Source organism: Polyodon spathula, chromosome 17, assembly GCF_017654505.1.
Source record: "Polyodon spathula isolate WHYD16114869_AA chromosome 17, ASM1765450v1, whole genome shotgun sequence".
In the NCBI taxonomy this organism is placed as follows: Eukaryota; Metazoa; Chordata; class Actinopteri; order Acipenseriformes; family Polyodontidae; genus Polyodon; species Polyodon spathula.
The window spans coordinates 1,063,370-1,077,761 of record NC_054550.1 but is presented as its reverse complement, the minus strand read 5'-3'; the positions used below and the strand labels follow the sequence as shown (position 1 = coordinate 1,077,761).

At 38.0% G+C, this 14,392-nt stretch overlaps 1 protein-coding gene across 12 annotated transcripts in view; it reads right to left on the bottom strand.

The window, feature by feature from the left end:
• The window catches only part of nav2a (neuron navigator 2a), a 155,789-nt gene that overhangs the window by 14,398 nt on the left and 126,999 nt on the right, over positions 1-14,392 (bottom strand). For 8 of the 12 annotated variants that reach the window (XM_041275163.1, XM_041275166.1, XM_041275155.1 and 5 more), the window contains 8 exons: positions 13,696-14,163; positions 13,164-13,229; positions 11,988-12,032; positions 10,514-10,674; positions 9,898-10,071; positions 6,845-6,897; positions 4,960-4,983; positions 4,681-4,755 (listed from right to left, as the gene is read on the bottom strand). In XM_041275163.1, the coding sequence (XP_041131097.1) occupies positions 4,681-4,755; positions 4,960-4,983; positions 6,845-6,897; positions 9,898-10,071; positions 10,514-10,674; positions 11,988-12,032; positions 13,164-13,229; positions 13,696-14,163 (1,066 nt within the window). The remainder of the gene's footprint in view (positions 1-4,680; positions 4,756-4,959; positions 4,984-6,844; positions 6,898-9,897; positions 10,072-10,513; positions 10,675-11,987; positions 12,033-13,163; positions 13,230-13,695; positions 14,164-14,392) is intronic. The other 4 variants (XM_041275157.1, XM_041275159.1, XM_041275158.1 and 1 more) reach the window with 3 other exon arrangements.

Sequence of the window (14,392 nt, the reverse complement as noted above, 5' to 3'; positions counted from 1 at the left end):
AAAAGGCGTACTCAATACAACATGATTTGTTGGCAAAGACAAAGTTGATAACTAGACATCTGTTAATAACTAGATGCCAGCAGATCTCCAGTTAGGCAAGAAGTTCCACTTTTTTCCCATTTCTTGTAATAAAATCAGAAATGCCTGTTTTGCACAGCAAATATATGTTGGTAAAAAACTTCTGATCCCTTAAATTTATGAAAAAAACAGCTTCCTTTGCAGATCTCAGACTCTCAAATACCTGCCTGTAGCACCATAGTGAAAACAAGCCTGTCTTCAGAGCATTGTGCTATGAGGAAACAGAGCCTCAGGTGCCAGAAAGTACAATGAAGAAAACGCAGTGAGGATCAACTATACAAGAAGCATGAGGGCCAGAGGAAGCTCCTCCTTTCAGCTTTCTCACATGACACTCTGACAAGCTCCTGAATGCAAGTGGAGCTACATGTTAATCTCTCCATCACTGGCAATGTAGTAACATTAGCATATAATATATATATATATATATATATATATATATATATATATATATATATATATATATATATATATATATATATATATGAAAAAAATAAAGATGGCAGCAGCAGACACCATTTCAACTAATCCCCAAATAATCACATTGCACTTTCTCTGAACTAAACACAAGCATTCAGATTCTTAGACAAAAGAATAGAACATGCTCCTTTCTCTTTGAATTGCAATTAAAAAAAATGTAAATAAATAAATAAAAAGGGTTACTATCTTGATACTCTTCTAAACTTGTAGCCTTCAATGCCAAGATTCCCAAGACTAATACGAACAAGAGGCTGTGTACGGTTATTATTGTGTACGGTTATTATTGTGTACGGTTATTATTGTGTACGGTTATTACGCTATGTCATTGAGTGAAAACAGTTTGGATTCTACATCATCAGATCCTTTTTTAGGAGCACGACCAAAAAACAAAAACCCAACCCTTTGAACGAACATACAGCACCAGACCAAAAAAAACAAGACGAGGAAAGAGGACGGGGAAATTGGAGGGTATCCACCAGATACAAAAAGTGATTGTAAATCTGTTTAGTTGGACATTGACATACACTGAGATTTCGGTATGAAACAAAGGCTTGTCTTTTGTCCGTCCTGCAAGAACAGATCCATTTATTTATTTTTATAGTCTTTATTATTCAAATTTTTAGCTAATATAGAATTGAAGTATTTTTTCAGGGACACAGGCGGAGGTGCAAGTTCACAGCTTAGGGTTGTGAACGATCAAGAGTGTGTTTGTGCCTTCTGCTGTTAGTACTTATCTAAACTACAAGATAACCCAATTAGACCAGTTATCTACCCACGCAGGTATGGGATAATTGACTGAAACCTTATCAACATTTACAGACTCTCATATTAAATCATATGTTATTTCCCTACCTGCAAATCTTAGAAACACGACCGATATGTTTTAAACACAGAATATTCAACAGGATGATATGTGGGTAACGTTAGATGTCACTGGTCTTTATAAGAACGTTCCACATGAGAAAGGATTACAAGCATCGGCATATTTCCTGAGTAGAGACATTACTGCCCAACCGCCTGCTGATTTTCTATTGGAAATGGTTACTTTAGTTTTACAGAATTATTTTTTATTTGAGAATAAATACTATTTACAAAATACTACAAATACTATGGGTTCCATTATGGCACTGAATTATGCAAATGTATTTGTGTAAATTTGAATACACCCTTTTGTTGATAAATACAGGGGTAGATATAGTCATGACATTTTAATGTTTTGGATAGGTACAGACGATGAACTTTTTTTTTTTTTTTTTTAAATTATATTAATAACCAGATTGAATCTTTGAAATTCACAATAACTAAAAGTAAACAGAATGTTTTTGGATTTAACTATTTTCAAGAGGGATACTAAGTTATCAACTACGGCATTTGTGAAAACAACAGGCAGGAAAAATATACTAAGAGCTGACAGCTTTCACCCTGTACATTGTAAAAAAGGGCCTTCCTCTGAGTCAATTAGACAGAATGAAGAGAATATGTGAATCTGATAATGACTATAAAAGCAATGCAGATTTGAATCACCTATGTAACGAAGGTAGGGTTAATTAAACACTCTATACACGCTAAGGACAGGCGGTAGGACCGAGACGTGTTCCTGTTTTTTAATATGTTTGTTTTAAATTAAATAAAAATAAAGAAATTTTGAGTGCAGACTTTTCGCTGTTTTATTTAGTAATATAATAATGGTTCACATACAGAATAAGAGACTTTGAAAATGTATATTAACTGCACAAGGGCATTACTGGAATTGTAAGAACGCACGTACTCGTCTCAAAAGCATCTAAATCAATTCAAATCAGCAGTTGGACCCATTATCCAAGACATGTTAAGGCACTGAGAGACTGATAGAAACGATCTGCGGCTAGGACAATGCTTGAGTAGTGATACGGCACCTTACTTTATCTCAGACTGCCCACAGACAAAATAACTGACTCATCAGCTGTTTACAGGAGACCGCATTCTCAGACACAACCCAGTCTACATGCCCTTCTGTGCACACCACCTCCAACACGAAATGCCACAAAATTGATTAGAACACAATGAAAAGGTTTTAAGGTACAATATGAAACTTATTTTTGCGCTATAAAACAAATGTGATACTGTTAAACCCACCATGGATAATAAGCACCCCACCCCCCCTTATAACATGTATCTACCTGAACCAACAGTCTCTCTACAGCGCGTAGCTGATTAATCTGCAAGATGAACAATCCTCTTCCCTTAAAATAAAAAAAAGCCAACACAAACACAATCCAGGACCTACAAAGAAACCTCAGGTCGAGTGTTGATAGGGCAACAGTGCCATCCACACCTTTATTACCCCTCACACTCACTTTAAGCAGGTCCTGCTCGTGATGCCTTCTCATTTGGGCTACTGTGTTGCTTAATTCCTTACTTGCAGTAAGTGTGTGTTTTTTTCCTTCAAAAACGTTTGTGCTTAGAAAAAACAACAACAACAAGTACAGCGCAGATATGTGTCTGTGTGAACGCAAAGGAATTTGCTTGTACAGTACATTGCTAATAGGAACTGCTTTCACAAACCAACACGGTGTTTCTTTGCTATGCTTATCACATATCTGCAGATATGCATTGTGTTAGTGCTGATCGTTAGCAACATCAGCAATCTCAAAACCCAAACATTTTCTGCATGATAAACAATACCGAAAACACCCCTATGGTTAACCTAATTCCACCCCTCTAAGCAAAGTAAACATTGCCAAAGTAATTCTATCCCTGTCATTCAGAATATGACCTTCATGGCAGCCTACCCAAACTATCTGAGAAGCTATGTGCTATAGGCACCTGTTTCAGCTGTAAACACCTGTTCCTTATAGGCTCTACACAGCATTCCTGTTAACCAATTTGAACAAGTAAGACACAATGAGCTTGTGACCTCTAATGCTCATCTCATTCAAGTTCACAGTAAAACCTGGAATTGCTAAAACTGCTACAAAATGACAGTCTTATTCCAGTCTAAATAAAGCAGTTTTAAAAAGTATCCAATGATGTAAAAAAAAAAAAAAAAAAAAAAAAAAAGTTTCTGGTTAAGGTCGCCAAACATTTATTTTTTTTATTTTTTTATTTAGTAGTCGCCATTTGATTTTACCCAGTTTTTCTCTTAATTTGGAATATCCAAGTTAGGCTCAGCTCCCCGCTACCACCCCTGCGCTGACTTGGAAGCAGCGATGACGAACACACGCTGTCCTCCGAAACATGTGCCGTCAGCCGACAGCTTCTTTACACTCTGCAGGCCCGCCATGCAACCATCCCAGAGCTACAGCGGTCGGAAGACAACGTAGCTTTGGGCAGCTTACAGGCAAGCCCGCTGGCACCCAGCCAGTCTACAGGGGTCGCTGGTGCGCGGTGAGCCCAGGTCACCCTGGACAACCTAATGAAATCAGCGTTGCAAAGCCCCTCCATACCACGACTAGTCATGAACTAGTTTCTTTTCAGTGCTGGGTGTGAGCAGAAGAACCACATGCAACCACAAGCAGCCTCTTTGGCTTTACTGGCATATTTATTGTTAAAAAAAATAATAATAAAAAAAAACACATGTTCCTACAAAAATTGCAGGTACTTTTATCCACCCATTAACAACAGAGAACATAAAGCCGTCATTTCGTTTCTAACATCACACTTTATTGTATACAGTAACCAAGCAAGTTCGATCAGGTTTTACAGTACTTTAGTCTGTTCCAAAGCCTTCCAAATTTACTTGCAGTCACGGAAAGCAACTCACTCAAGTAGCAACAAGAACTCTGTGATTGAAATTGGATTTCTGTTCTTTTTTTAAGGTAGTCGATGAAACTGGTGAATGATTAAGGAGTTGCTAGCTAAGGAAACCCCTGCTCTGAACACACAGCTGTTTATCAGACTTTCTATCAAGCAGTTCATAAGTAAAAACATAGTTACTGTGACTGCCACAACAATCTTAAACACCAGCATCTCTGTGTTAATGGCCTTCTTTCTTAAATGCTGGTAACCAAGAAGTTGCTTAGCAAATATTGCTCAGAAATTGTTCACATCATATTGATCACCACACAGAACTCTTGCCAGCTAACAATCAATGTGGCACATCTACACGGTACGTAGAACATACTTAGGTATGCAGAACATACTTACGTTAGCACTTAGCTGAGTGGTAAGAGCTGACACCTTTTCCTGTGATGCATCAAGTTCTCTTCGCAGTTTGCGTATCTAAAAATAAATAATTAAATGAAGCATGTTACAGGGGCTATTTCCACACGCTACCAGCAATAGGGTAACAACACTTTTAAACATTATTATACTGGAATGAGGGAAACTGTTAAACCAACACTTTTTATTAAGGTTATGCCTGACGTAACTATTTATTTGCAGTGGACTATAAAAAATAAAAAATAAAAAGTTTATTTATCTTACCTCTGACTGTGATTTTTCTTCAGGCTGAAAAACAGAATAAATAATGAAATTATAATATAATATTATAATAATATATTATAATATAATTTATTCATATAGCAACAAAATATACCAACCATATAAATCATAAAAAAATGGGTAACACTGCACCTCCCAGGAAGTTTTTACCCAGAGTAACAGGAAAGATCTTTGCATACAATAATTATGAGCTGGCAGTCTATGTTCGAAGTCAGGGTAATTTCTAGGAGTCGACACTTCAGACATTTTGCTAGAGTCAAAAGAGCCGGCACAAGATTTATTGACTTCCACATTTCCTCTCTAACACACAGTAATACAGCTGTGCTGCCTCCAGAGTAGAGCAAACGTCTCCTTGCCTTTATAAATCTATAACACTGTCAATGCAGTCATTATTCTAAAATGAGATTCAGAACACACACAGCCATGGACATGTGTGTGTGTTTGTGTATGTGTATGTGTGTATAAACGGATACTTCTAATAAAAGCTGTGGTTCTAATTACTAATTATATGAACTTTGTAACATGAGACTAGGTGAGAAACATTCATGGGACACACTGACTTTGGCAGCACACAATATTTTGCTGAAAACTGTTTTGACTCTTTGAAACAAATCTGGATGAGTGACACAAGCATATCGCTCAACATGCTGTTCCAGTCACTTCACAACCACAACAGCTTGCTTTATAATTATCTGAAATTTTTTCCAAAAGAAAACATTTCGATTAATAGAAAGCCTTTAACTGTTATTCTTTCATTTGCCGCTCACGAAAGTACAGAATACTCACTTTAAAAAAAATTGTTGTTTCTCGGTACTTATTACACATGTATGAAAAGTATACAACACAAACTCCAAACAAAACTGGGCAATCTATTTTATTGAACTGAAGATATTTTATGATGCTTGTATGTAGAATTCACCTCAGCTCCTTAGTATTTTAATTATTAACGCAGCTGCTATGGCATGAAGGCACTATAAAACAAATCAACAGACAACTTATCTGCAGTGAAAAATGCCATCACAATTGTGCTAAAATCCCACTAGTCAACATAATAAATCCAGTATTAAAACAAGATATTTGGTATAACCACTGATTTCAACATTAAAAGTGGTTGTAATTCATTATTGTAAAGGAAATGCCCTACCGTGAAGTCCTTAGACTTTGCTGTCCCTGCAAACGACACTGTTGTCATCATTCTGAAGCAGCTTTTTTTCTCTGTTCACAACTTTCAGTGCTTCTGCTAAAGGATCACATTTCACTGCACCTGACCAGGCTATCATTTTAAAAAGTAGAACATTCTTTGTGGCAAACGTCAGGCAATGCATACGCAGAAAAGCATATTCACAATCCATTGGCTCATGTTTGCATGGGTGGAACCACCGTGACAGCTTCTCCACACTGTTTGCTGTAAATGTTTATACAGGTACCAGAAACCCTACCTGGCCTCTTCTGCAAACACAACATATCACTTATGTCGTCCCTTTAAACAATTATATTATAAATCCACCACCAAATCAAAAATTAACTTTTTAATACATATTTAATTTAGATGAAATTGGACCTGGTAGGAAGGAAGACTGTGTTTCTGCCCCCTCCGGAGATAACAGAGTAAAAAGTAACGCTGTGACTGAGGCTGAAGTGTGAGCATAATCAGAGCACAGCTATAGAGAACCAGACCACTAACCATTATGTATCACTCCTACAACACACATCCGGTCTGTGGTCTTGTGAATTCACTAGTGCATAGCCTTGGCATGCTATACCTGTAATCTAGCGTGCTATTCTGAGGTTCATTCACTGTAATCTGGACTGGGTAAGTAAGAGAGTGGAGGACTAACTGGTATGAATTAAAATGATTTGTACTGACCGTGGAGTAGATTGAAGAGGTGCTAGAGACCAGAGACAATGACGAGCCATGCACTGGAAAAGAAAAAGAAATAATGCAAATGAAAAAAACACTGAAGCATCAGCAGACAGCTAGGTGTCTTCCTGGTTTATCTGTCAAAGAACTGCAGTAAAAAAAAAGGATATAACTACTTGTTTTAATCTGGAAAACAATTATGTCTAAATTTCGAAAATGGCAAAATCAAGAAACAAAGTTATATACATGGAAATTCCTTATTTTCAACACAGTGAGTGTTTTAAGTAATAGCCTTATTTACAGCAGCAGCCACCTCCCACCTATCCCCTTTGCTGCTGCATTACTTCAATTTTAATTTTTTTTTTTAAATGATTTTAAATATCATCATACAATAGGTCAGATCTCTTTTCATTTATTCAAACAAAAGGACTACTTCAACAACAACTGCACAGATTAAAAAAAAAAAGTGTCAGAAAGAAATGAAAACACTTAAGGGCTTATTTGTTGTTTTAAGTTTTACTTTGAGTCTTGCCGTCTCAAGGCTTCCTTTTTGGCAGCCTCTTTCTTCCTGTATTTATGTATTTAATTTGCCCTAAATGTGTTTGGCTCTTAGGTTCCATTGTTGCTGGGTTATTAACCCCATATCTATCATCTGGATAAACAAGTGTGAGACACTTTTCTGCACAATAGGCACCATTGATCAGTGCTGATGTATTAAATCTCTAAGACCCACACAATCTCAGGTTTTTTGAAGCTTAGGATCTTTATCTCGGAATGCAGAAGAAACTGAAGCTCCTTTTCAGTTTAATAAAAATCAAGAATCTTGATTATAAAATAAGCAAGCTGAAATGTAAATGTTACGGTTGAGCTAGTATGGACTGCTTATTTTAGTTTTCATTTGTACTGTGCAAACTGTTTTTAAACAAACCTGCGATATGTAGTTATATCTGTGTGACGAAACAAAAACACTGCACACCGACTGTGCATAATTCCCAATGACGCAATTTAAACAGGTTGATTACCTGACCACCTAACTCAGCAAAGCGAAGCAAATCTGTTTATAACACAAAGTATATTGCAACTGACATTAACAAGCTTTGCGATGGTATACTGTATTTATACATTGACAAGCTTTGTGATGGTATACTGTATTTATACATTAACAAGCTTTGTGATGGTATACTGTATTTATACATTAACAAGCTTTGTGATGGTATACTGTATTTATACATTGACAAGCTTTGTGATGGTATACTGTATTTATACATTAACAAGCTTTGTGATGGTATACTGTATTTATACATTAACAAGCTTTGTGATGGTATACTGTACTTATACGCTAAACCAAAAGGAATATGTGACAAAACATGGCAATAAACTGTATCAGGAATGGGTTAGAAAAATAACAAAAAGAGAGAAGCAGCTAATATTTCTAGCTGGATCTTAATCCTTATTTTATTGGTAAAGCCTAAAATAATGCAGCAGCTCCCATCAGAGATACACATTACAGCAGCAATCTTCCCCCTCAGGTAAGTAGCTTAAAATGTCTTCTGTTAACAAAGGCCTGGTGTAACTCCTCAACCACCTGCCCTCACTAATCCCCCTGGTCCCCATCCTGTTTATTTATTTTTAATTTAGTCATTGCCATTGTTTTAAAAAAAAAAAAAAAAAATGTGTTCCTGCCAATCTGTCATTTTTCACACTGTGGATCCACAGTGAAGCCACCAGACTTATGGTGCCAGAGGACAGTGCAGACTTGAATGGATGAACTATGGATTGCTCTGCTGACCTAACCCCTTGCAGCCAGGTGGTGCTTGGCTAATTGTGTGGTGCCCCCTAGGAACCCTTGGTCATGGTTGGCAATGACATGGCCTAGATTTGAACCTGTGACCTCCAGGCTATAGACTGCATCCTGCACGCCACGTGGAGTGCCTTTACCGGTTGTGCCACTTGGGAGCCCCCTCCCATCCAGGTTAATCTACGTGACACTACTAAGAAGTACAAGAGGTTCTGCTGTAGGCACACATGTAGTGTGCATACTTAAGTCATATTTACAACAAACAAAATAATTCCTATTACTGCTTACATTCTTTTGTACGCTTTCCTGAAAGGGGGTTGATGCACATACTGGCTCTGGATATCCTCCAGGAGGACATCCTCGCTGGTTTAAAGAATATCTATATGTAGTGTGCCATTAAAGTTTTTTCTTGATCCAAGTTCACCAGACAAAAAAAAGCTTCATTACAGGGCATGTTGAAATGATTCAGGGTTTGGCTACGTTGACAGTAACTTGTACAATTTTTTGATCTGTAACGCAAAATAATGTCGCTACTATCACTGAAATGCTTTATATTTTGCTGTGTGGGATTCAAGCATTTGTACATATCTGTCAGATCATTAACCTTTCTTATTTTATTTATTTATTTTTATTAATTTTCATTAGAACTATTTTAAAAATGTTCCTTAATCTGACATTCAAACACACATCTGCATCTCGTTATTCTTCTTAGGAATTAGCTTAAAATTCAGAATTCATCGTCGCCACTTTCAAAATGAAAATAAAAACAAATGTGTTATAGAGATATGCAGTTTAAAAATTACATCATCAGGTAAAACAATTAGTTACATCTGGTGTTAAGCAAAGACTCTTAAATCTAGTAACATCTTCTCATTTGATGTGCAAGATACCACAACAGTTTGCTCAGCTGTTACAAATAATCCAGCTGGAGCATGTAGAAGATCTTTGTTAAATGGTACACATATGTATTTGTTAAATGTATCAAATAAGTTACCAGAAAGGAGTAATTATGGCTCAACTGATCCCTTCTCAACTACAAAAGAAAATTACAATTGAGGAATCGTTCCCAAATACTGATAAATATACTTCTTATACCCTTTCCTGTGCTTATAAAAACACAAGCTTACACAACGACAGGACAGTCCCTTTGTATGTTGTGAATATACTGGCTTTATGTGCAGATCGTCTAAAGAGGGCTGTGCAATTGCCTGTCTTTCTTTCTTTAGGAGGATGACCGCTCATTATTGAGCACCTAACGTACCTTCTTCAAAGCCGTCCCTGAAGGACCCAGAGCGGCTCATGGTCCTGATTTTCTCATCCAGAGACATGGAGCTGTTACGGAAGCGAGGATCGCCGTATGGATCCAAGGGCCCCTCCTGATTCCGCAGCACTGAGGGGTTTGCAAGGTTAATCTGGGCAGCAGTGGTTGGACTAGCTGAAAACAGCAAGCAGCAGCAATATGATTTTGTGGGGTGTATAAAATGGAACGAACTACAAAAATAAAACTATGACATGCAATATAAACTGCATTTTCTATATCAAAATAACCATGTATACAGAAATGCAATAGCCAGTGGTTCATTATAAAACTGATCACATGAGTGGGAGTTGTATTGTGAATTCTGGCATTTATTGAGCAATGTCTAATCTGGAGCCACGCACCCTAAAAGCATGACTGCCAAAACAAACAGTAGAAACTAATAAGGCACTTAAGAACATCAAGAAAAGATAACCACTATTACGAAATGTCCATACATTCCTGGAATAGTTTGTATTTACCTGTATAAATTTATGGCGGAAACGTAGAAGCTACAGTACTGTACATAGGGGCAAAAAGGTGCATCTGTTGTATAAATGTGAAATAATTGCAGGCTTACCTAGCTGGGCAAAGTTGAACCTGGTTCCAGTAGGAGAGGTAATGCTGGAGCCTGGCGAGAATGGAGAGTTGCTGGCACTCTCCTGCAGGCCTCCTGCAGAATGAGATCGCAACCACTCCCTGGCATCTTCCTGGCCGTGGAGCTGGGAAGGAGGGGGATACCTGCAACAGCAAGAACCTGGTCAGACAGCCTGGTGGAAAACGAAACGCTGGTAAAGTGCAACCAGGAAAGGATCAGTCCGTGAGCCGTGTACTAAACGGGTATTTCAAATTAAAACGTCACTTTTATACAAGTTCTGTTAAGTTAAGCTGCGATTATTGCGATTTATAATAAAATGTGCAGTAGTAGCTATTTTTATTCTATGCAAACAGGGGTCACTGAACATGTGCGCTTCTTGGACAAACATTGCAGAGCCAAAGCAGAAGGTAACCCAGTACTAGGAAACCTGATAACATTAGATTGTTTACCTAGAATCCAGGCACACTGTTTAACTGTAAACACATTGGGGAAGAAAGCAAACAGGCACACTTTTTTTTTTTGCGTGCATGCATCTCAAAACACCAAATTCAAAATGGAAAAATTTGGTAGTGTGAGATTTAAGAAATACAAGTTCCTTTGTTTAAAACTAGGTTCACGCTCAGGGGAGAACCATTGTAAAAAAAAAAAAAAAAAAAAGCTGCTGACTCTTGTTTAACCACTGACATTTCATAAACAATGTGAGTTTAATAGAGCTTGTGCTCTAAAACATTATTAACATCTATCGTCTATGTAAACCTACTGCCTGCAGACCATTACTCTGAATAGCTTAGCAGTGTTTGTCATTTGTCTTCGCTGAATTTATAGTAACAGGAGTAGAACTAATAGAGGTGTCTGGGCTGTGACTTTTCTTTCAGACCATAGTTGCACGTGTTTATTCTAGCAGGTCAAAATGTAAAAACACTTATTGAAAAAAATAAAAAGTCTGGAGTGAGTTCTTCCATGTTCAGAAAACATTCTCAGGCAAACCAAGGTTAAAAGCTTTTGGCAAAAGCTCTGTCGACTGTGGAAACATTTGCAAAGTTTTATCTTTATCTACCAGCACCACAGAAAGCTTGTGTTTAAATGTGCGTGAATGGGAAAAACCATCCTGTGCAGCAAAACATCTTGCAGGATTCACCTTTCAATTCTCTGAAAACAAAACACCTTTTAAAAAAGACCACAAACATAAAATAAAAGGTACATTTGAGTAAAGAAAGTTTTGTAAGACAGATAACCCCACCATGCCCCAGCACAAGTGAATAAAGGGAACGTTTATCAAGGCCACAATACTGCCAAACAGAAGTGACACACACATTTAAACATTGGACAACTTCAAAACGAGGAGTGACTTGCTCATACATGTGCACAAGCGCAAACTGCAACCAGCAACATCCACAATAAGAGCAACAAACAGCGCACTGCATTGGCACCACAGAAAAGCAGGAAGCACCAATACCTGAGTCCCTTCTTTGGTAAGGTGTTTCTATCGAGGTGAGGGTCGCTGTAGGTAGGAGATTTAGAGAAAAGGATAAGGAGGACGAGCAAAGAGGGAAAACAAAACTCAGGACAAATGTTTCATGAGGGCGGAAAAGATATTTCTTTTCTGCTATGGAAGGTGAAAGCAGCTTGTAGAAATATGTAGGTGTTACGCTAAATTTCAATATTAAATTTATTATTTTTTTTTTTTATTTACTTCTGATGACTGACATGCATGATTTTGCTTGCAAAACAAAAGCCATGAAGAAATGTACGTGCAACTCCAAATGAGCAAAGCCTACACTGAAGAATGCTCCGTCACAAAGGAGGCAGGCAGGCTTTTCTGAAAAGAGTCTCTTACTGAGCGTGACAACAGCACACAAAGCAACCTGCATTGAAAGACTAGAAAGGGCCAATGCTTACTGCAGAAAATGTAAAAAACAAAAAAAAAAAAAAAAAAAAAAAAAACCAAAAACCCTAATGACATGCCGACACACTGCCAAGACTAAAGCAAACACACCGTGGGAAATCCTGGTGAAACTATTTATAAGCCTGAAACCGCCTCAGGTCGCAATAGTTTATTTCAATAACTCTCTTTTTACGGATTTAATGTTAAAGGACATTGCGTAAGGTCGCTAACACACCACTATTATAATGGTTCGCTTTGCAGCAGCTCCAGAACACATGACGCAGCTCTTGCTCAACAAATATGGATGCTGCACTGTACAATGCAGCCTGCTGGCAGCTGGCAGAGGCTTCTGGTTTAATAATACCAATGTGCTGGGATTCACAGTCAGACAGCTACAATAGATCTGTTATGTATGTTTGTTCATCTTTTTTTGAATGTTTAGTTCATTTACAGTACTTATCATTTATTTTGCTTATTTTCTCAATGGACTATGCAAACAAGCTGCAATGTGTATCTTAAGTCAAACTGACAACATAATGTAAGCCTTGGCAGTTCAGAGTGCAAACACTTTTCCTAGTCCAGCTGTAATACAGCTGTGAGCCAGCTGGTGGTGCCATAGGGTTATATTATAAAGCATGGTGCAATAGTGCTGCTGAATGGCCTGTCAAGCAATCACTGTGTAACAATGGTGTTAGTTTAACTTTATAAAGCTCAGCACAAGCCACTGGTCAAGACAAACACGTTTACCTGTCCTGTTTCCGAGGTAAAGTATTTCTGCTGAATTTTGGGCTAGCAGATGGGGAAGAAAGAGGACTGAAGGGAGGGGTGACAGAACAGAAAAGAGAATTAGTAAAACGAGGAGGACAGGAGAAGTTATTCATCTCAACCTTCACTTTCAACATGGGGTTAACAGCGTTCCTATAACAAATTAGATTTTGTTTTCAGATTTTTAAGAAAGAAACACGTCCGTAAAACATCAAATCAAAAGGCACAGCGTTGGAATTTGCCATTGGTTTGCTATCAAACTATGCCAATCTTACTTTGCCATTATCCTTAACGTGTGCATTCAAAATGATAAATTATGGATTAAAAAGTAGAATATTCCTAATAAAAAAATGATTATGAATATTTACAGCAAAGTGTTAAATACAGAAAGACCCATAAAACCTGTATCAAATTCCATACCACCAAAAGAATCACATTGCTAGCATAAAGTCTTTAAAAATGCATACTGTAAACATTTCCATGCAAACGATAGAGGTGCCCCTTTATCTCTTACCTCTCGGACAAGGCTGTCTTCACGCTGTTATTCCTTGCAAATGCAGGCAGAGACTCCTCTTTGGACAATGGGACCAGCCCGCTGGTGGAGTTGTGACGGCTGATCCCTCCGCTGCTCAGAGAGATGTCGATGGACTCGCAGCTGGTGTGCAGGCTGCTGACAGACTGGTACCCGAGGCCATCCTTGCTCACTGTAGAGGAGCTGCTGAGGTTGGTGCCCCACGTCAGGCTGTTGGAAGGAGCAGAATGGGCAGAGCCTGGGCTGGAGGCCAGAGAAGACTGGGCCAGGTCGGTGGTCTTGTTATAGAGGGGGCTGCTGCCACCACTGCTCAGCATTCCACTCCCTGAAGGTGAATCAGGGTTAGTCTGCGGAGTGAAGGTGGCATGAGGGTTGGTGATAACTGTGGAATTCTTCATATTCTCAGCTGTTGTGACTGGGGCTTGTTTACCTGGCTTGCCACCAAACAGTCTGCATGAAAAAAAAAACAAATCAAATAAAAAAACATGCTTATCCATAAGAACTGTTAGTTAGACCGTTTACACATAAAAAAAACAAAAAACAAATGCTCAATTAAAATGTCTTGGTTCTCCTGGGTTTCTTTAACACTCCAAAGATAACAAGGATAAAATATGTACTGTATTTCAAGTAATGCACACTAATGATTGCACATTTATTCTCAATTTTTTTCTGCCACAGG